The following is a 20,856-nucleotide window of genomic DNA, read 5'->3' as shown; positions in this document are numbered from 1 at the left end:
GACAACGTAGAGGTAAATAATAAGGTAAAACACGCTTAAGAATGAATAAAACTTCATAAATGACAGTTGTGCAATCCTATAATCTCAGTAAAATTTTAAAATACAATATACATATAAACACTAAACACAAATTCCTGTCTTTGTTTGCTTTTCACAGTAAAATGTATCACTGGATGGGCAGCCAGGTCAACCCTCACATACTAGAATACCAGACATACTTGCCCCCTTATCTGTGTGTGCTGCAAATTTCTGATGCCTGTACCAAACATTCAGTAAAAACCAGATTACAGCAAAAACAGTTAGATCCGATGTGTCAGACTTTATGATCCTATAGGCAACCTGGTGCTGTTTGACTGCATTATTCATACATATTGGTCGTATCCATTTCCTTTGGGAGAAATAGTATTTATAAAATGTGTCCTTGTGTTTCCGGGCAGGACATATAGCTGAATCTAGGTCTTTCGTCCAGTAATTAAAGGACCTAGGTGGTAAGCAGACATGCAGAACTTCACATATAAGCTTTTTGCTAATGGTGGTGAAATCAAATGCAGAAAGGGCTCAAACTTATTTCTTGGCTTGGCTCATAAAAACTGGGTAGTTAAGAGTCCGGAGGTCCTGCACATTGCGTACCAATTTGACACATATGCCCGGTACTTCACCTTTACACTTGCCAATTCTTTTTTGCTAGACCTCTCCGGGTTGTCCCACAAGCTGGTCATTCCCAGCAGCCTACACCAAGTTGCAACATGTTGAAACCATGTAATGTGTTTCACACTGCGAATGGCTATCAAGCCCCTCAGTAACTCACAGTAGTCAGTCAACTCGTGTGTGGTCCAGAGTCGCAGCCAGTATATCAGAGGTTTTATTAAAGCAATATTTGTGATTCTTTTAATCCCAAGATTGAAAAATAAAGGGATCAAATGCGTGCTGGTCGGGACAGAAACAAGAGATCTTACGTAAATATTCTAACACACCGCCAGTCTATGAGTGTCAGCATGACTACAGATCTCGGCTCCGTAGCGCGCAGTACTCTGGGCTTTGGCATGGTAGACTTCTGGTGCAGGGGTTATTGACCGTGTCTGGATCTGCTTGTGGTATCTCAATGTAGACTTAGAAATATGACATAAATTAGGATAGCTTTTATAATTCTGCGGTTCCCATCCTAATGAATCAGTCAACCTGACCCCCAAGTAATCAGAGCTCTTTACCCCCTCAAATGGGGTGTCTGCAATTTTAACTGACCCTACCCTTCTCAAAGACCATAAATTGGGTCTTATCTACGTTAATTTCCAGGCCTCTGGCTGCGCTAAAAGCCAGGAATTTATCTAGTAAGTTCTGGAGGCCTACTGGGGTCTTTGAGATAAGTAGGGAGTCATCTGCGAACAGCTAAATCAGAAATTTCTTTCCATTAAGAACAGGGTAATCATTACAGCAGGTCCATAAGTTTATTGGCCGCCTCATTAATCGACAAGGAGAATGAAGTAGGAGTGAGAACACACCCCTGACGGACTCCGCTACGGATGGGAATCTTGCTAGTTAGTTTGCCTTGTCTCCCCCCGCCGAACCTGGGCGTAATTATCCATGTGCAATCTTGCTATCAAATTTACCAGGTTGGAAGGGGCTCCCATACCTAGCAGAACATTCCAGAGGGTCTCCCAGGTAGGAGGTCGAATGCTGCTCTAAGTGATTAAGTGAACCTGAATACTTGATTGCATCTGCTTGTTCTGACGCGAAATCCCACCTGGTTGATGAACAGGATCTCATTATCATCCATCGACGTTTGCAATTTGTCTAGGACTTGCCTCACAAAGATTTTCTGCAGGTTGTCAATCAAACTGATTGGCCTATAGTTAGAAGGAGCTAAAGCGTCTCCTTCCATGTACAGAGCAATTATCTCTGCCCCTCCACGTCTCCGGGATTGCATTTGACAATAAGTTGATACACGGGACTCACACTGTTTGCTCGGACTTGTACAAATCGCCCGGTATGTGGTCTGGTCCAGGGGCCTTGAAAGCATTTAATCTACTAATGGCCACAAGAGTGTCAGCTAGGCTACAAGCCGGATCGATATTGCTATCATGAGAGAGTGTAGCAGAAATAGGATGATTAGTTTTATCTCCAATAAAATCTACAGCGCCAACATATCCTCTTCTGGCATATAGTGTAGAGAAGCAGTCTACCCAGTTCTTGGTCTGTATATAATAGCAATAGGAACGGACACTGTCTAGGCTCTCTTGTGCAATGATGTGCCAAAAAAGAGCAATTATCCTTTCACCTAGCACATGCAAATAAGTCCAGCCAGTTCTTATCTGCCCAATTCCTTTTGGCTCTAACAAGCACGGCCTTATACCAAAGCCAAGCTGCAGCTACACCCATGTGACTGCACTCTCTGATGGCCCTCTTGAGCTCACTCTTTGCCAATTTACACTTCCTATTGAACCACTTGTGGCCCCTCCCAACAATAGGATTCTTGCTGGTCACTTTGTTAATAAATGCAGCTTGCAGTGCCTCAAACAATTCCCTGTGGGTGGCCAACACACACTTGGGGATTAGACAAGCATTTTCAAAGTCAGAAAGGAAATGTACAAACAGATCATATGTCTTTAAATGCAGGTCACTGTCATCAAGAAACCGGGGCCAAGAAATTCTTCTACATTTATTCGATAAAATGAGCGCCTGTGTTGTCAAATTACATCTTGGTAAACCTCTTTTAAAGCAAGCACCCTGCAGAGTTATAAACAGGAGGTTATAGTTGCTATCAGACAGTGGAATAACTACCATGTCTTTTATCGGAGTCCAAATTCTAGTATCTAACTGGATGTAGTTGATAATACTGCGGCTGGGGCCCCTTTTAAACGTGGGCTGTCTATGTTGGAGCGAGTCGCACTATTGCATGCCCTTAAACTACCCCCAACCTCCAGAGAAGTAATCTGAAGAGCAGCGTTAGTAAAATAATGCCACCGAACTTTGAATGACATATTTGGAATGCCCCAATTCTCATCTTCCTCCTCAATGAAAGTATTTATTAAAAGAGATGGTTTAAAAGAGACATTGATATCAACTGCTACCATGATTTTAGTCTAATGCTGGTAGGTGCTTGTCATATCATCTGGCATAGTCAGCACTGGAGAATCAATACCTGAGGAAACAGACCTAGCATATTCATGAAAGACAGTCAGAATTAATCCTGTGCAGAAAGTAAGCTGAATCCCATTAGGTCAAGGGAATCGATTGATAGCTGTAAGTGCAGGCAATAGAATCCTTTATGGAAATAGCTAGACCCCCGCGACCTCTATCTGCTTTCTTTGGATCAGTCACTTAGACACTATGGCACCGATTTCGAGTTTCGGCGGGCGGGCAGTACTTCTCCGCCGCTGCCACCCGCCCGCAAGATTACACGTTATTTGTAGTCTGGTGACTTTGAAAAAGCCACCGCAATGGGAACGCTTCACAGAGTTCCTGCATGGCACAGACTCGAAAGTCCATGCAGTGCAGGAACTTTTGTGCACGCACACAGGAAGGCTCTTGTTGGGCCCCCTATGTGATGCACAAAGGGAGGAGGCACAGGGGGGCCTCTAGGGTCCCGTTTGTTACCTTTCCTTCAAGGTTTACATGGAGGAGGGACCTCCATTTAAAACCTGGAGGAGAGGAAACGATTAATATGCTTTGTGGGACAACAGCAGTCACACCAAGCATATTGCGGCCTCTTACCACCACGCCACCTCCAGCAAATAGCGGTCCCTGGGCAATCCAACCGCCCAACTCGTAATGGGGCAGTCAGACCACCGGTGTGGCAGTGGCTGGTTCCACCACCACGAGTCTGGTGGTCCTCGGACCACCAGTAGCGGCTCATGGAGGGAGTGCCACGGGGTGGTGGAGTGGGGCGGGGGAGGGGCAGGGGGGTGGGTAGTAAACTCTGGCTCGCGGCCGACCGGAGTAAGGTAAATAAATAAATAAAACAAATTTCATTGCGTGTGCTGAAACCCCAAATGCGTTTCAGCGCGGGCAATGAAATTAGTTGTCTTTATTTATTTATTTACATTACTCTGGTCGGCCGGGAGTTGAGTTTACTACCCCCACCCTGTCCCTCCCCGCCCCACCCCACCGCCCCGCAGCACTCCCTCCACGAGTCACTACTGCAGGCCTCCAGAATCGTAATCGGGCCCTATATGTAGAATAATCATTGATATACACTTTCTCCAGAGCCCATGTCTCCTTAAAAATGCAAATGTTGTTTTAATCAATAAATGCAAACCATCCAGGATTTGAAAGTTTGGAATGGATTCTTTCCAGGTCCATAGAGACCACAGACAACCCCATTTTAGCCCCAGTATCCATCTCAGATGTACACCTGGGATCCCCAACCTCAGTTACACAGCTAACATCTGTTTCGAGATTGACTTTACTTTGCTCAAAGTCTAAGTCATCAGCAACAATAGAGTTAGTAAAAGCTAGTAACAAAAATAGAAGGTGGTGGTAAAGTGGCAGAGAGAGCCCTTGAGGCAGAGGAGGCATTAACTAAAGTGTACTCTTGAAAGGTAGTGTTTCAGCTGGGCCAATTATATTGATATCTAAATAAATGGTGGTACTACTACTAGTCAATAGAGAGCTAATGGCAGTAAGAACATTACTAGAAATATGCTTTTGAGTACTAGGAGTGCCAACTCCATGTCAGTTCATGCTTGTATTTTAACTTTCTAAACTCTGACAATTATACTTTGCATAGATATCTATAGGTTTGAATTAGGGTAAACGGCAGGGTCCAATATTGCACCATACATAGACAGCTTAAAGAAATGCACATTTTAATGGGGGTCCGCTCAAAGAGCTCGCAAAACCACAATTATAGCAATATAATTGACTTCTGAGAGAATTTGTTAACCAATAGAATTATTATGTGAGATATTTTCAACAAAAGTTAGTTGTTAATAAAACAGTTGTTCCCTTCATGTTGGGAAGAGCTGTATGCTGAGTATGGTTAATCATAATAAAACAACTGCACATTTGAAGTAGGGTAGAGCTGTATACTGAGTATTGTCATAGTTAATAATGACAGAAAGGCTGTACGCTTCAAAAAGGGTAGATCTGTATCCTGAGTACATTTTTGCAGGAGGCTTTTAAATATAGACTGTGCTCAACAGTTAGCCATGGGAGGAACAGACAAGCAGCATGACATGTTCTGTTTAGACTTATGGAAGAGTAATACTAGTTTAGAGGTTGGGTGCCATGATATATCATCCTATATGAGTGGTTGTATTGAAGTCAATCTCTAACATGGAAGGGTGAAGCTCCATTATCCTTGTAAGTAAAGTGGACTTGACTGTGTAACCAATTCAAAGTTTTGGTTCAGCCACAGGTACATCATCAGTGTGCTCTACTGAACTTTTTTCTATATGTTGCTTTTTTGGGCACTGCTTCTATCCCTTCACTTTAAGGGTATATTAGGAAGAAATCAAAGTCCCCACATTTCATAACACATTTGAATACAAGGAACTTCCATACATCCATAAACTTATCGCTCTTTGTCACCAACCCTGACCACCCTCCACACCATGATGGATATTCTGCACATTGCTTTATACATTACCCAGGATGTAAATTGCTTAGCCAGTTAGAATCAGGCAATACATGTCTATCTTCAAAGTGGCTATAACTCAAGTGCAAACCTTAATGTTTTCGAGAGGGAACACCTTCTTTGATGCCTGCACACATTTGAGAAACATAAATCACAAAGTGTCCTATTTATATGCAACACCGGTACATTGTTATTTCATTCCAAATCTATTTCGTCTCCGCAGGCTCAAACTGCTAACACGGGATCCATAATTTGAAACAGTTTTTCCCTGAGGGTACACTTGGTGTTTTTTTTAAGTCTTTCAGAGCACAACAGACACGCAGGAGAACACACTGCAGGAGAACCTCCTCCCTGAGGTGGAACTGCCTCCAGCTGGAATCATGGGGGACTGTGGGGTATCCATCAATGAAGTCTAGAATATCACTTATAGCAAAGCAGGTATCAGGGGAAATGTCTTCCTGTGGCTTGAGTATCTGAGACCCAAACCACCATGACATTTCTGGAACATCAGCTCAGACAATGCAGGAACACTCCCCCCTTAAGGTGGTGCTGCTGGGTACCAGGTGGAATGTGGTGGAAGAGGTGCTCATCATGAACTGTACAGTAGGAACCAGCTCTGCCCGGCTCTTTTACCTCTCTTCCCTACCTTTTTCAGTTGACGGAGGCAAAGTCAGACCCTATTTACACAGATGCTGACTCTGCCAACTGTAACCTACAGATAGTTGGGGCCAGTTAGAGATGGGTTGGCTCACGTTTGCTTGAAGCCCTTCCCACCTCGGCTTGTGGACTTAATTTGTGGTTATGACAATTTCCCTGTGAGAAGAGCCTGTCACGACAATGTATCCTGCCAATCCCTTATCCACCTTTACCCTGCCACTCACTTTTGCATCATCTACATCGCACAATACCCACAATAACATTCATACTTACAAAGAAAGGGAAAAAAAGTATAAAATCCTACTTTTACTTTCTTCTGAAGACAGGGAGTATAGGTTCCTCCTGCAGTTGATAAAGCAGCCACAAGGGAGGTGGATCCAGTGCTCCGACAAGACAAACACTGGAGTGATGGAGGCGGCAAGCAAGGTGAGAAGGAAGGTCAAAGTCTCAAAAGAAGGACTTTGCAGGCCCACAAGGTGCTCGACGGCCAATTGTATCTGGAAGACAGAGATTTGGAAAATTAAGTTTTCAGGCAAAACAGTATTCTGAATTCTTAAAAAGTGTGGAAGTATGCATCTTATGGCTTAAGAAACATGAAGACCAAGTGAAAATGGTCTGGCAGAAGACTTACTGAGCATCTAATTCATTACTGATGCTGGGTATCCAACTTAGATCTTACACTAATCATGGTACAATGAAAAAAGATTGACTATCAGTGAGGAAACCAACCTTCATTATGATAATCAATTATGTCCTGTTATGTACATGCTCTTGCGTATGAAGGAGTCAGGGTATTCTGCGTTAGTAATTTTTCAAAATAACATAGCTTTAAACACTGGCTTGATTTTATGAGGTGCTTTCCTTCTCTAATTCCAGCCAATGTTTTCCAAAAACGTTTCCCCATAAAATAAAGTATTTGTGTGCGTAGGGACTGTGGATTTAGAGTATTAACTTCTAATACTGTATGAATTAAATAGCTAAAAAAGTGGCACACATTTGCAAATTAGGGCAGTTTTAAACTTGTAAAGACACGCTGCATAGGTGTTTTGCAGGGTATGGGAGACAGTATGCATTTGTGCTTGCAGCAAGCAATGTTGTATTACTATCAAACAAATCATCAGAAAAAAACAGACCACCTGACCACAAAACTGGCCCACAAGCAGACAGAAAACAGCCCATACAGCAATCTTTCGGATCAGACCCTAGAGCACTGCCTGATTGCCCTATGGGCCAGTCGAACCCTGAGTATCGATTGGTCTCCAAACCAGTCAGCCAGACCTAATTCTTCTCTGTCACATTAGCCAGAGACTCAACAACTCTTGAGGGTGGCCTGATTCTGTTCCCTATTTATTCCCCAGGGGCTCACAGCTAGTCATCCCGCCCTGTCTCAGTGCACTTTTAGTAACTTAGGGACAAGAAAATGATTCACTGTCGCTGGTGGCTGCTCAGCCTAACTGGCGTAGGGGTTAAATAACTGGCCATCCTGACAGGGCGTACTGCCTCAAGAATTCAGCACAGATCGAAAAAGCCTTCATGATGTCAATCGACAACGTAACACAGGTGTGCTAGATTTACAAGCAGGCACTATACAACAAAAAGGCACTATATAAGAAATAAGCATCGGGAAAGAATGATGTATGAGTGACTTGAGACTGTTAAGTTCTGAGTTCACATGCTATAAACAAAGGACTTGGTCCAAAGTTAGTGTCTGGACCAGCAGGTTAGGAAAAGATGATGGAATAAAGCGAAAAAAGTTTGCAAAACAAGAACGTGAATCCCAAACAATCAAATGACAACCATTTACCATAAAGTTAACCACATCTTTAGAAACAGCTATTTTTACAAGTGTAAAATATTTAAAATTGGACAGCACTGTAAAAGCACCACTTTCATCCCTTTGAAACTATGGGGCATATGTACCAAGAAGTGGCGGAGTGAGGCGTTAGCCGTTATCCGTCATGGCTTAACGCCTCACTCCGCCACTTCAGAATTGCAAGGCTGCACCATATTTACAAGAAAATGGTGCACCCTTGCGTTTCCCCCTGCGCAGGCGATACACTTAGCAGCCTAGCACCAACACAGTCACCCTTGCGCCATAGTGCAAAGGTGTCTGCATGCAGGGAAAGATTGTTTATGTTCAGGAAGGTGTCCCTTCTTGCACATAAACAATCTCGAAATTCCGTTTTGTCACTTGTATGTGTGCTGCTTTATGCAGCACACATAGAAGTTACAAAAGGCAATTTTTCTTTTAAGAATGTTTATGTGCAGGAAGGGTCACCTTCCTGCGCATAAACAATCCAAGGCGTTTTGATTTTTCCATGTGTGCTGCCTTGGGCAGCACACATGGAAAAGCAAAAACAAGGAGAAATAAAGCATTTCTCCTCGTTGCGCGAGGGTAAGACCAGGTTTTCCCTGGTCTTAATTCAGGCGCTGCCTCCTATTTACGCCTCCCTTGTAAATAGGAGGCAGTGTCAGAATCAATGGGTGTTGCAGTGAAATGCCCACCGAAAAACACCCACTGACCACCCCTTTCACGCAAAGCATGGTGTGAATCGGGGCCTTATTTACAAGGCAGCGTTAAGCCATGTTAAGTGGCTTAACGCTACCGTGTAAATAAGGCGAAGCCCCTATGGCCACGGGAACGTCGGAAAAAGTGACATTCCGTTGGCGATAGGGACTTCTACATATGTCCCTACATGTGTATTTAACCCCAACGTCATTCTGACATAACTTGAGTATTTTCAACAGTAAAGTTATTTTTTACCATCAATGGCATCCATAATATCACTTTTAGCAAAGCAAGTATCAAGGAAAATCGCTTCTGTGCGAAGAGTACGGCAAGGCTCCTACTGCTCAGCGGTCCGCTCGAGTATGGGAGATCCAAGCCGCTAGGGCTTTTCTGGAACACCATCTCAGAGCTCTGACACTGCTCGCCCAAGTTCCGCAAGGTCCTATCCATGGGGTCCCCAGGAGCCAGGAAGGAATCGTTGCTGCCCAGTGTGGTCCCTCTGGAAATTTCTTGGTAATTGGCGAAAAGGCGCTTCTGATGGTCATCGGAGCAAAGGAGCCGGTGAGTTAGGGGGACAGAAAAAACAGTCAAGATGCAAAAGCAAAGTGAGTATAAAGCAAAGAGGAAGAGGACATAGGAACTGGTGCAGTCGGTGAGGCACCCCCAGGATGTGGGTGTGTACGCGCCCCACCCACAGAGCGGCAGAGCACTGGTCAGCAGGCTCACTGTCCAAATGGCATAGATCACCCACATCATTCGCACAGGCTTCCTGGTCGTGTCGTGTTGGCCCTGCTTCCGGGTTATGTAGAAGTTGTACAAAACTATAAAAGATGCCTTCAAGGTACTAGAAATCCCCTGGAACAAATACAGAAGTGCAGAGGTGGTGCACAGGGGCTGAGGGGGGGTGCTGCCCGACCACTGCATCATAAGGAAGATAGTCACAGGGGGGACACTCAACAGGTCGTCCACCGACAGCGAGGCAACCATGACCGACAGGGTGCTTTTGGTGGGCATCCTAAGCAAAGACACAAGAGAGTAGGCACTGCCCAGCAGTGTTAGGAATGTGATGACAGAGGTCAGGCAGAACAGGAGAACATTCAAACTTTTCTGCCCTTTTGGAAAATCCACCATGTCGTGGTTCTGGACAAAGATATTGGTGCCATTCGTTGACCAGTGACTTGGTGTCTCTGACATTGTCTTCTGCATTTGTCTATGTCCTTTTTTATCACTGATGCTGCAGAAGTCACAGTTTTCTCAAGTGAACCATGGCAGCCGGCTGTCCTGTTCCGCAGTATTTTCTCTTGTTGATGTTTTTTTAATTTTATTCAAAAAGCCCTTTTGAGGGAGCCACCCATCACTCATCCAAACACATCTTCTGCGCTCATCCGACGAGCAATTGCATCCATTCCAGTTATCCTGAGGGCACCAGTTGCTGAGACCACCGTAGCAGCCCTCAGAGTCAGTAGCCTGCACTGCGCGCACGTTCACATCTTTATTTCCATTTTCAAACCCTTCAGCGCCACCAGGTCACAAAGTTTGCTCGCCGGTACGAGGCCCCTCCAGCCAGCGTCGGCGGGATTTCCAAATCTCTTGCCTGTCTTCGAAGCGCGGGCGCCGAGAAGGCGGAACGTTACGGGTGAGACGCTCCTTGGCTCAGTGAGAATCTGGAGTGCGGAATGAAAGTCTCTCGGATACGGCGCGTGCTGTTGAGAGCTGCAGGAGGGCGGAGCCTCGCACCCAGCAGTGATGAGAAGGAACACACTCGCGCAGAGCTGCCCCCGGCGGGTCCCGAACGAGGGGGGGGGGGGGGGGAGCCGTGCCCTTTACTACACAAGGCACATCTGCAGTCACGCGCCCGCCCAGCCCTGTCTGAGCACCGCTGTCACTCCCAAGTGGCACCGCTGTGCTGAAAGCTGACAGAGGCACCGCTCTCTAAAGCTATCACTTACACAAGGCACCGCAAGAACAAAGGTGGGGGTTACTGCTTTGATATTTCACCCTCATCACAGCTAAGAAAAGACGACTGCTTCGAATAAATAATTACCACAAAGATGTGCCTATATTTGCAGCTCGTAATTTGAGGCAAACTAGATTTCCAACAGCGTTGCCATATGATAGTATTTCCATCGGTGTGTTTCTACATTTTAATAATAAGCGCTTCCGTATAAATAGCGCTTCCGAGCTCTGTAAATGACTGGGTAGAATTGCAACGTGTCTGTGTGTTCAGATATCAACCGCTGGAGAATAACTCGGGACGTGATTAGAACCAGGGCCACTGGAATTATGTGGCAAGGGTGGACCCAATTATTCGGCAGGGTCGCAGTAAGAAAATGCAAATGTTGGATATAACGTGGCCCATTTTGTAATAGTATTCAGTTCAACGCCTAAACACATCAATAAGCAACGAAAGGGGACGAGGCAACCTTCGCTGAGAGCCTTCATCTGCACTGAAGTATACAGAAAAGTAATGGATTGAATGCTTGAACATATCTCAGGCACCGGGGCTGCAGTCCAGTCCATCGTTATTTTGCACACCATGCCACACCTCAGTTTGAACCCATACATATGCAAATCATCTTGCTCCTGCTCCAATGGGAACAGTCCAGCCTGAACTTTTGTTTACTTTACTGGGCCTGTCGCAGTGGAGCAACACCATGTTGCTACTTTTTTAGTAAGTTTTGATCCACTTGAACTAGAAACATTTTTTTGTGTTCAAATCTGTAGATCATGCAGCAGATGATAAATTATGTGGCACATGCAGCAAACCAATAATCATACAAAAACAGAGCTGCTGAATGACATAATTCCAGTGGCCTTGATCATCACCACATATGCCATTGGCGAGCCGTCCACCCACGAAGCAGTCCTATTCCCTCGGAAAATGCGGCAGGAATTGTTTTCTGAGAAGACACATTTCACATCCGCTTCCTCATAATTTAAGAGTAAAGACCGAAGCACGTGTTTATGTCAGCGCTGTGGTCGTCACTAGGCGTAACGTCGACGTACTGTGTGCCACATGGTATGGACACGAGAAAAAGCTTTAGTCCTTGCCAGCATCCTCCAAGTTCATAAAAAGCATCGCTACTTAATACTATGTGCGTCAACATGAACAAGTGACACAGGCGGCACTGTAACCAGGGGAATAGAGTGCATGCATTTAGAACCGTTTGCATGGCTAACAGGAGCTTTGCTGCATTATGGTTTTTATCCGCACATCCCCGTGCAGTGACGTGATGCTCCAGTGACAAGGCCAATTCCACGGTAATAAATTACCATTACATCCAGACTGAAAGGCGTTTTATTTTCATTTCCTGGCAGAGACAGGTGAGATTAAACCGGGGTGAGGGGATAGAGTTCACTTGAAAAACCACTCTGCCGAGAGATGGTGGATGAAAACGTTTTAAGTTTTACATCCATTAAATGTGATATGTCGGTCTGGACGTTTCTTTTATGAAAAATAGATTCCTTCAGATTCAGTTCGTGGCCATTCCATTCATAATGGTACACAAATGGGAAACGTAAAAAACAAGAATAGAATAACATCCGGGATACATGGCTGGTCAAGGAGTGCTTAATTTGTTAAAACATACCCGTAAGTGCTAAACGTTTTTCTTAGGAGCGCACCTCTACCTTCAAAAGGGTTGGCAAACACCAGGGACTCCTTTTCTTGACTCTACCTCATGCTTCATTCTTCCACTACCTTACATTGCTTGCCTCTTCATTTCTCTTGCAGGGTGTTTTCATCCCTGCTTTGTCTTGTTTGTAACTGCTTTCATCTTGTTTCCTTACTTCCTCTTTCACCTTTTTTTCCGCATTTGTCTTTCTTTCTCTGTCAGTCTGATGATGGGAAATAAGTTAATGTCCCCAAACTTGGCTGCCTGTGCTCACCTCCTGTAACCACCCGCACTAATGCACAAAGTGCAGCAAATGTCTATTCATGATTAAAAACAGAAGGTAGGAACTGTGATATAGGTTTAAATGTAGAAGAAGAAGTTAAAGAGGGGTGTTAGCCCACTTAGAAGTGAGAGTGAGTCCAGGCATAGCTTGGCTTGGAAGTATAGGAGAATGGCCAACCTCAGGGCAGAGCCCAATGGCATCTTAGCTGTAAACTCCTTTACACTGTACATTCTCCTGTCAAGATTTAGATAAAATATGCAGCCAGAGCAGTCAAATAGTTTGTAACTGGTGAGTTGCCAAACAAAAAAGTGAAGTCTATTGAGGAGAATTTTGAGGCCTGCATAAGCAGGTGTCTCCAACCTAAGTGTCACGGTGTGCAGGCTCAGACATGCAAGGAGCTCCGTCGTTGACTCGATGGCAGGATAATTTGTTGCAGTGTGAAGGCAAAGATGAAAACCTTTGGCAGATCCCAGGGTCTGGGCATCTCCTGGTGGTTCCCTTTGGGCAACAATATGCATTCATGCGTAACCCAGTTACCCTAAAGTAAAATACATTAGAACATTGGAATGTGGAGCGCTCCATTGTAGACAATGGAGTGCTCTGTGCTTCTACGGGCCGGTAAAGGCCCGCAGAGCAACATTCCAATGTTTTACAAAAGCCTCTCGAAGCTCGAGGGGATTTAAATCCCCTCGAGCTTCGAGAAGCCTTTGTTTAATTTATTAGAACATTCTGCCCTCTAGTGGCAGAATGTTCTAATAGCCTTATAGCCCTTCGTAGCAGGGCTATACCGCTATTAAAGTCCCGCTGCTTTTGTTAAAGTCCCTCGCCTTCGGCTCGGGCCTTTAACGCTGCAGCGGGCCTTTAATAGCCGGTATAGCCCGCTACGGCGGGCTATAAGGCTATAATAAATTACTATTCCAACTCCAAAACCAAATTAACTCAGGAAAAGTGCTGGATAAATAAGCATAATAAATTACTATTCCAAATGACAAATATGTAAAATTATAAAATATTTCAAAACTGTAAAAAAAAAAGAAAATTGTTTTAAAAATGTAACACAATTCTTCCAAAATGTGTTAAAAAACCAAATAAAAGAAAACATTTAAAAACAAAACATTTAAAAAATAAAATTATTAAATAACATTAAAAAATTGAAACAACCCTTCTCACAAAAATTTTAAAATATAAATATTACATTCTAAAGCATAATTAAAATATTTAAAAAAATCAAAAAATTTAAATTACCCAAATTGTATTGAAAATAAAAAATAAGAAACAGGGAGGAGCCTAGCGCGCAACCAAGATGGCCGCGTAGGTGCGAGGCTCCCGAGGACCTCCGCGACCTCCTATGACTATCCTGAACATATCCTGTCCCAGATGAGGGGACTGTGTTGGTGAGCCCGAGCTGAGGTGGCGCCCGTTTTCCGCTTCCAAATCGGACCTCGGACACCGACTTTAGCACTGATTGAGGTTTGCGGCCTTCTCCTAGCCGAACCCCGGATTTGCGTTGTGGGGCGATCCAGTGACGAAGTGAATAACAGCGGCGGATAGGGCTTGGTGGCTCGCGTAACCCACACTTTCACTTTCGCTTTCGCACCCTCCTTGCTGTCTATGCGAGGTTGGGTCGCGGGGCTTTGTGTGTTGGTGTGGCCTCTCTGGGGGACCCTGCCTGCCCGCCGGCTGTGATCCGCCCCGCAGATCTGGGGTGGCACCCCCCGGAGCCCGTGGACCGGCTTGCCCGCTCTTCACGACGTGGCTGGTGCGATCGGGAGATTGGGACCATGGCCACGAAACAAGATGGCGATCGGGCAAAGGTAAAATCGACCCGGCGTGGCGCAGCCCATCAGTCCAACAGCATGGACCGCTATACCCTCCAGAAGGGATCTCCTGAGGTGCCACGCAGGTCCCCTGAGGGCCCTACTGATGCCCCCGATCTGCCCACGGATCTGACTCTGCGGGATGTCATGGGCGCCATCGCCGAGATGAAGGCCTCTGTGGGCCAGCGTTTTGACACACTGGCGCAGAAGATCGACTCGGTCCTCGTAGATGTTGGCCTGATAAGGGCCGATCTCTCCAAGACCAACGACCGAGTCGATTCTTTGGCCCACACCGCATCGGGCCTTACGACAGATGTGGCGGCCCTGCAAACGGAGGTGCGCCGGCTTGCTCGGGCGAGTGCGCTGATGGATCGTCGCCTGGAGGACTCCGAGAGTCGGGCCCGGAGGAACAACATCCGTATCATCGGGGTGCCTGAGGGACGTGAGGAAGCGGCGGCGGACCTTTTCGTGGAAGACCTGATTGTTACCCATCTCCAGCCACGGGGGCTGAGTAAATTCTTTGCTGTGGAGAGGGCCCACAGGGTTCCCGGGGGAAGGCCTAAGGTCGGAGCCGCTCCGAGACCTCTCATCGCCCGGATTTTTAATTTTCGGGACAGAGACGCTATCCTGCAATCCTCCAGACTACAAGGACCGATTAGACTTGACAATATGGACATTAATTTCTATCCTGATTTCACCCCTGCGGTCCAGAAGCAGAGACTGAGCTTCCTTGGTGTCAAGCGCCGTCTTCGGGACCTAAATCTCAAATACGCCATGCTTTTCCCAGCTAAGCTGCGAGTGGAGGTGGAAGGTCGCACACACTTTTTTGATCGTCCCGAAGCGGCCGGGGACTGGCTGGATACTCTGTCTGGAGATCGGGATCGGGGTGGCGGGGGGGAGCGGCCGGGGGAGAGGGCTCGCCGGACTAAGACTGAGGGACTAATATCAGGCCTCGCTCGGGACAAAAATGATGCCACTTTTGACTATACGTCGGATTGCTTAAGTTCCCCTCCTATGGAGGTTGTGTGGGGTCTCTTGGGGGTTCTCCCTCCTCCTCTGGGGGTCTAGTTAGTTTAACTATCTATGGGGCGACAGGCACACTGCACGTTGGGGGGGCTGTCTGGGCTCATGCAGGGGTGCAGGGAGGGGGGAGTTTGGTTGGGGTGGGTGGGCAGGGATGGGGTGTTGTTCGTTATTTTCACAAGGCAACCCTTTTTTTGTGTTGGTTCTACTGTGCTCTCAGGGGGACGAATGATGGTTTCTGTGTATGATGGGGGGTAGGGAGTTAACTTTGTTGTCTTGGAACGTCAATGGACTGGGGGACAGGATCAAACGAGGTGTGGTCCTACAGTATCTGAAGCGACTCTCGCCTGATGTGGTCTTCCTGCAGGAGACACACCTTATTGGCAATTCCTTCTGCGCCATGAATCGGCGTGGCTACCGCCTCGTGGCCCACTCGGGCTTCACGTCAGGCTCGAGGGGTGTGGGTATCATGGTAAAGAACTCGCTCCCGTTAGAAATTGATGAGGTGCTCCACGATGACAGGGGACGTTACACTGTCTTGGTGGGTAGAATGGAGGGCAAAGTGGTTGTCTTTGTGTCAGTGTACGTCCCACCGGGGTTGCAGTCGACCACCTTTGCAGATCTGGGGCGCCTCCTCCTTGGCCTTCCGGGGGGGCTTCTGGTGGTGGGGGGGGATTTCAACGCGGTGGTTTCTGGGATTGTGGATCGTCACCCCCCTAGGGACCTCCCCCGGGCACAGGCGTGGCTATCCGGCCTCTTGGATACACTGGGATTGGTGGACTGCTGGCGCTTAAAACATCCCACGCAGCTGCAATACACCTTCCACTCGGGGGCCCATGGTAGTCTCTCACGGCTTGATTATGTCCTTGTCCCGGCGGCCCATGTCGGGAGGGTGGGGGAGGTGCGCCATTTGGCACGGGGTATCTCGGACCACTCCCCGCTATTGTTGCATTTTGATGTCTTTCCGAGGGCTGAGAGCAGGGTAGTCCCAATCAATTCCTGGTACCTGCGCGACCCCACCATTCGCGCTGACTTGATTAAATCCCTCCAGCGCTATTTTGAGGAGAATGTGGGGTCAGTGCTTTCAGCTATCCCCCTGTGGGAGGCCTTCAAAACAGTACTTAGAGGGGAGGCCCTATCCCTTATTTCCCACGCCCGGAGGCGCGAGCGGGAGGAGGTGATCCGGGTGGAGGCTGAAATAGCTGAGCTGGAGGGTAATCTAGAAGATGGGGTGACGGATGCTGCACTACATGTCCTCCAACTCAAACAGGCGGCTTATAGGGCCCTCGTTACGGAGGCGGCCAGGGGCCTTAGTAGAGAGCAACAGGGGCGACTGTATGATGTGGGTGATAAGGCTGGTAAACTGATAGCGTGGTTGGATAAAAAGGAGAGAGCGAATCGTGTGGTCCCGCTGATTGAGAAATCGAATGGTGTGTGTGTAACTGAGCCAGAAGAAATTGTCTCCTGTTTCGCGGAGTATTTCCGCGAGGTGTATTCCCCGGTCTCTTCTTGCTCGGAAGAGGATTCCCGTACCCTGATCAGGGATATCGCGCTGCCTTCCCTGTCCGGGGAGGACAGGGTGTTGCTGGATGCCGCTCCCACCTCCGACGAAATCGCCCTCGCCATACGCTTGGTCGCTTCTGGCAAGGCCATGGGCCCGAACGGTATCCCTATCGAGCTGTATAAGCTGCGACCGGATACATTGGCGCCTCACCTCCGCGCAATGTTCCTCGCGGCCCACTCGCTGGGCTCCCTCCCGCTTGACCAGCGTCTGGCTACAATCGTGGAGACCTCGGGATCGGGTTACTTCTTATCGGCCTATCTCATTACTGAATGCGGAGCCCAAAATTCTCGCTAAGGTACTCGCCAATCGGCTGGTCGGTGTGGTGGGAGATCTGGTTCATCAGGACCAGTCTGGCTTTATTCCCCATCGCAATACAGCCCTTAATCTGCGGCGTTTGCATGGGGTGCTTGCGCGCGTCCCATTTATACGAGAACCGGCCATTTTGGCGTCCTTAGACGCCACCATGGCGTTTGACACGCTTGAGTGGCCATACATCTGGGCGATGCTTGAGAAGTTCGGATTTGGCCCAGGATTCATCAGTTGGGTCAAACTGTTGTATGCGGGCCCATTGGCGCAGGTGGTCGTGAACGGAAGAGTATCGGCCCCGTTTGAGCTGGGCCGGGGCACGCGACAGGGCTATCCCTTGTCGCCGCTTCTTTTTGCGCTTGCCTTGGAGCCCCTGGCAGAGTGGCTGCGGTGGGAGCCTTCCATCCGTGGTCTCCGTTGGACCCCCGAGGATGAGGACCGCGTATCCCTATACGCTGATGACATCCTTCTGTACCTAGCCTCCCCACGTAAATCACTCATAGTGCTAGTTGATGTTTTACACTCGTTTGGTCGTAACTCCGGTCTCGTCATCAACTGGGCTAAGTCGTTTGTGTATGTTCTCTCTGGGGAGGCTCCTATTCTCCCGCGGGGCTGTCCGATCCAGATCGCCCCGCAGGGATTTCGGTACCTGGGTGTCTTCATTACTCTGGACCCGGAGGCCCGGTATGAACGGAATCTGCTTCCCCCCCTCCAGCGTCTGCGGGAAGATGTCGCACGCTGGCGGCGCCTGCCGCTTTCGCCGCTCGGCTGGGCGGCATTGTTCAAGATGATGTCTCTGCCGCGTTTTCTGTACGCTTTGCAGAACACTATGGACTTGGTCCCGGCGCGCTACTTCCGTGAGGTGGAGAGTCTGCAACGCCGCCTGTTCTGGGACGGGAGGCCGCGCATTGCTCTGGCTAAGCTGACGCTCCCGTGGTTTGACGGGGGGATTGCCCTCCCGGATATCAAACGGTACTATTGGGCCTCCCAGCTCGCTGCCATTAACCATGGCCTCTACGGGCCCGCCTTAAACCCGGCATTTGAAATGGACAAGATGCTCCTGCCAGGTGACGACTACAATCGAGCGCTCTACTCTAGCGCGCCCGACGCTCGTCTGACGGGCCCCACGCGTGTTATGGTGCAAGTCTGGCACGCGGCCAATGCAGCTATGGGGTGGAAGGACCGTTTGACCCGGGCATCACCTCTATACGCGTCTGAGCGGTTAGGTTCCCTGTGGACCTCTAAGGGCTTCGAGAAGTGGGACATAATAGGTATCAGTAAAGTGGGGGATCTTTGGACGAGGGGAGGATTTAAAACGTTCGATATGCTGCAGACGGAATTTCAGTTGCAGGGCAGTGAATACTTTCGGTATTTGCAAGTCCGTCATGCGCTGGGCTCCGTCTTCTCGGACGCTGCCTCCATCCCGGAATATTCCCCCCTGGAGGATAGACTGCTGGATGGGCACGACCCGGACAGCACGATCTCACTTATATACAAAAAGCTCATAAACGACCGCTCGGGCCTGTTGACTGCCCTTCGTGCGGCTTGGGTTGCCGACGGGCTGGAGTTGGACGACGAGGACTGGACTTCCGCGGTGGCCTCCCCGAAGGAGGTGGCCATACCGGCTCGCCTTCGCTTCGTCCAGCTCAAGATACTCCACCGGGTCTACATGACGGGGCCAAAGCTTCTGCGAATGGGCTATGCTGGAGATGGGTTGTGTAAGCGTGGGTGTGGTGCTTTGGGGACCTTTATGCATATTTGGTGGGAGTGCCCGGAGGTAGAGGGGTTCTGGCGTGGTGTACATGAGGTGCTGCGACTGGTTACGCATGTGGCGCTGTTGCCTGAAGCGAGGAGATGCCTGTTGAATGTGTGGGAACCGACTGATTACTCGGCGCCGCAAACGTGGTGGGTGACTCTGGGATATATGATAGCCAAGCGTGATATTGCTCAACTGTGGGGATCCCAGAGGCCCCCGACGGTCTCGGCCTGGAAAGAACACATGGACTGGTGCATGTTTCGCGAAAAGGTGGTGTATGTGGCGAGGGGTAAGCCTGGGACATGGGTGAAAGTATGGGGCCCCTGGAACGCCTACCGAGGGGGTATCTGCGCACCACCGCAGCTGCCTGATGCCTCGCCAGCCCCATCCCCTTAGCCGACTCATCCCCCCGCTGCCGGGCATTGGGTTCCCCCAGTCCTCGCTCTGTTCTCTTCCCCCTCCTCACACTTCTGTGTATAGTTGGGATCCCCCCTCTTGGGGAGCACGTGCTGCTATTTTTGATTGTGGGTTGCCTTGTGGGTGTGATTTTAATTTTTGTTGTTCTTCATTTAAAATGAAACCGCATAATGGGGCCTGGATGATGTGGCTTTTGACATTGTTACCTACTGTGAAATGCTCCTCCTGTAATGCCACGTGTTCCATAAATGTATGTCGTATGTTCCTACCATTGCTAGCGGCCGGCCGGAAGGTTGTGGACCCATACTTGTATACTTTTAAGACTTGTAATAAACGGTTTCAAAAAAAAAAAAAAAATAAGAAACAGAAACAGTAAAATAATATATAGAAAACGTAATAATAATAAACCAATCATATATTTATAAAATTTACTTTTTTATTCAACAAATATTTATAAAATATTTTACACAATTTACAGAAAATTATTAAACCTAAAACATTTCAAAATTTTTGAAATGTTTAAATGTATATATATTTTTTATTATTACTATATTTCAATAGTTTTTTATTTATTAAAGTTTATTTTTAACAAACATTCTTAAACTACTCCCCACCATTATCACCTATAAACCCAACATCCCACTCCTAAAATTTTACAAACATTTAAAAATTATCAAAAATTTTAAATAAATATTTTTAAATTACTCCCCACCCTTACCCCCTATAATCCCAATATCCAGCTCCTAAAAATACATTAAAATACAATAAAAACAAACATTTTCACGAAAAAGAATACAAAATATTTAAAAATTACTATCAAATAATAAGAAAACAAACATTAAAAAAGATACAAATAGTAGATATTTTTTACAACAATATATGTGCAATCGATATTTACAAATTTGATATTTCTACACTACACAAATATCCATATTTTAAACAATGAAAAAAACTTACCTTGATATTTTCTACCATCGAGATTCTTGACACGATATTCATGCACTTCGTTATTTCAACGTTGATATTCTGTCTCTTCACCATTTGCAGAGCCCTGCCCCCTACCCTGAACTCAGTTTGTACATACAATTTTAGGTATTTCACACTATATACACTATTTCTGTATGAGTTCTGTATCAGAAACAATTCTATGTATTATGAACAACTTAGCAATAATTACCCATAGTAGAACAAAGGATAAATGCACTCCAACCATATTTCATTATGCATTTGTAGCCTATCAGTCAAATGTAAATATTGCCAGCTGTCTCACAGCATCACGGCACAAAGTTTACATCATATGCCAAGTCTTGTAAAGCATTGCAGGATACCTTCATG

The 20,856-nt window shown here is 47.1% G+C and overlaps 1 protein-coding gene across 1 annotated transcript in view; it reads right to left on the bottom strand.

Annotated features, from left to right (window-relative positions):
- GPR149 (G protein-coupled receptor 149) overlaps positions 1-10,383 on the bottom strand; it is a 427,838-nt gene extending 417,455 nt beyond the window's left edge. Inside the window, exons 1-2 of the mRNA XM_085633492.1 lie at positions 8,997-10,383; positions 6,537-6,729 (exon numbers count right to left, since the gene is read on the bottom strand). Of these exons, the coding sequence (XP_085489618.1) occupies positions 6,537-6,729; positions 8,997-9,947 (1,144 nt within the window). The 5' untranslated portion in view covers positions 9,948-10,383. The remainder of the gene's footprint in view (positions 1-6,536; positions 6,730-8,996) is intronic.
- Positions 10,384-20,856: the final 10,473 nt, after the last annotated feature.

Source organism: Triturus cristatus, chromosome 11 (assembly GCF_964204655.1).
Source record: "Triturus cristatus chromosome 11, aTriCri1.1, whole genome shotgun sequence".
Taxonomy (NCBI): domain Eukaryota; kingdom Metazoa; phylum Chordata; class Amphibia; order Caudata; family Salamandridae; genus Triturus; species Triturus cristatus.
This window is presented reverse-complemented; position numbering and strand designations above follow the sequence as displayed.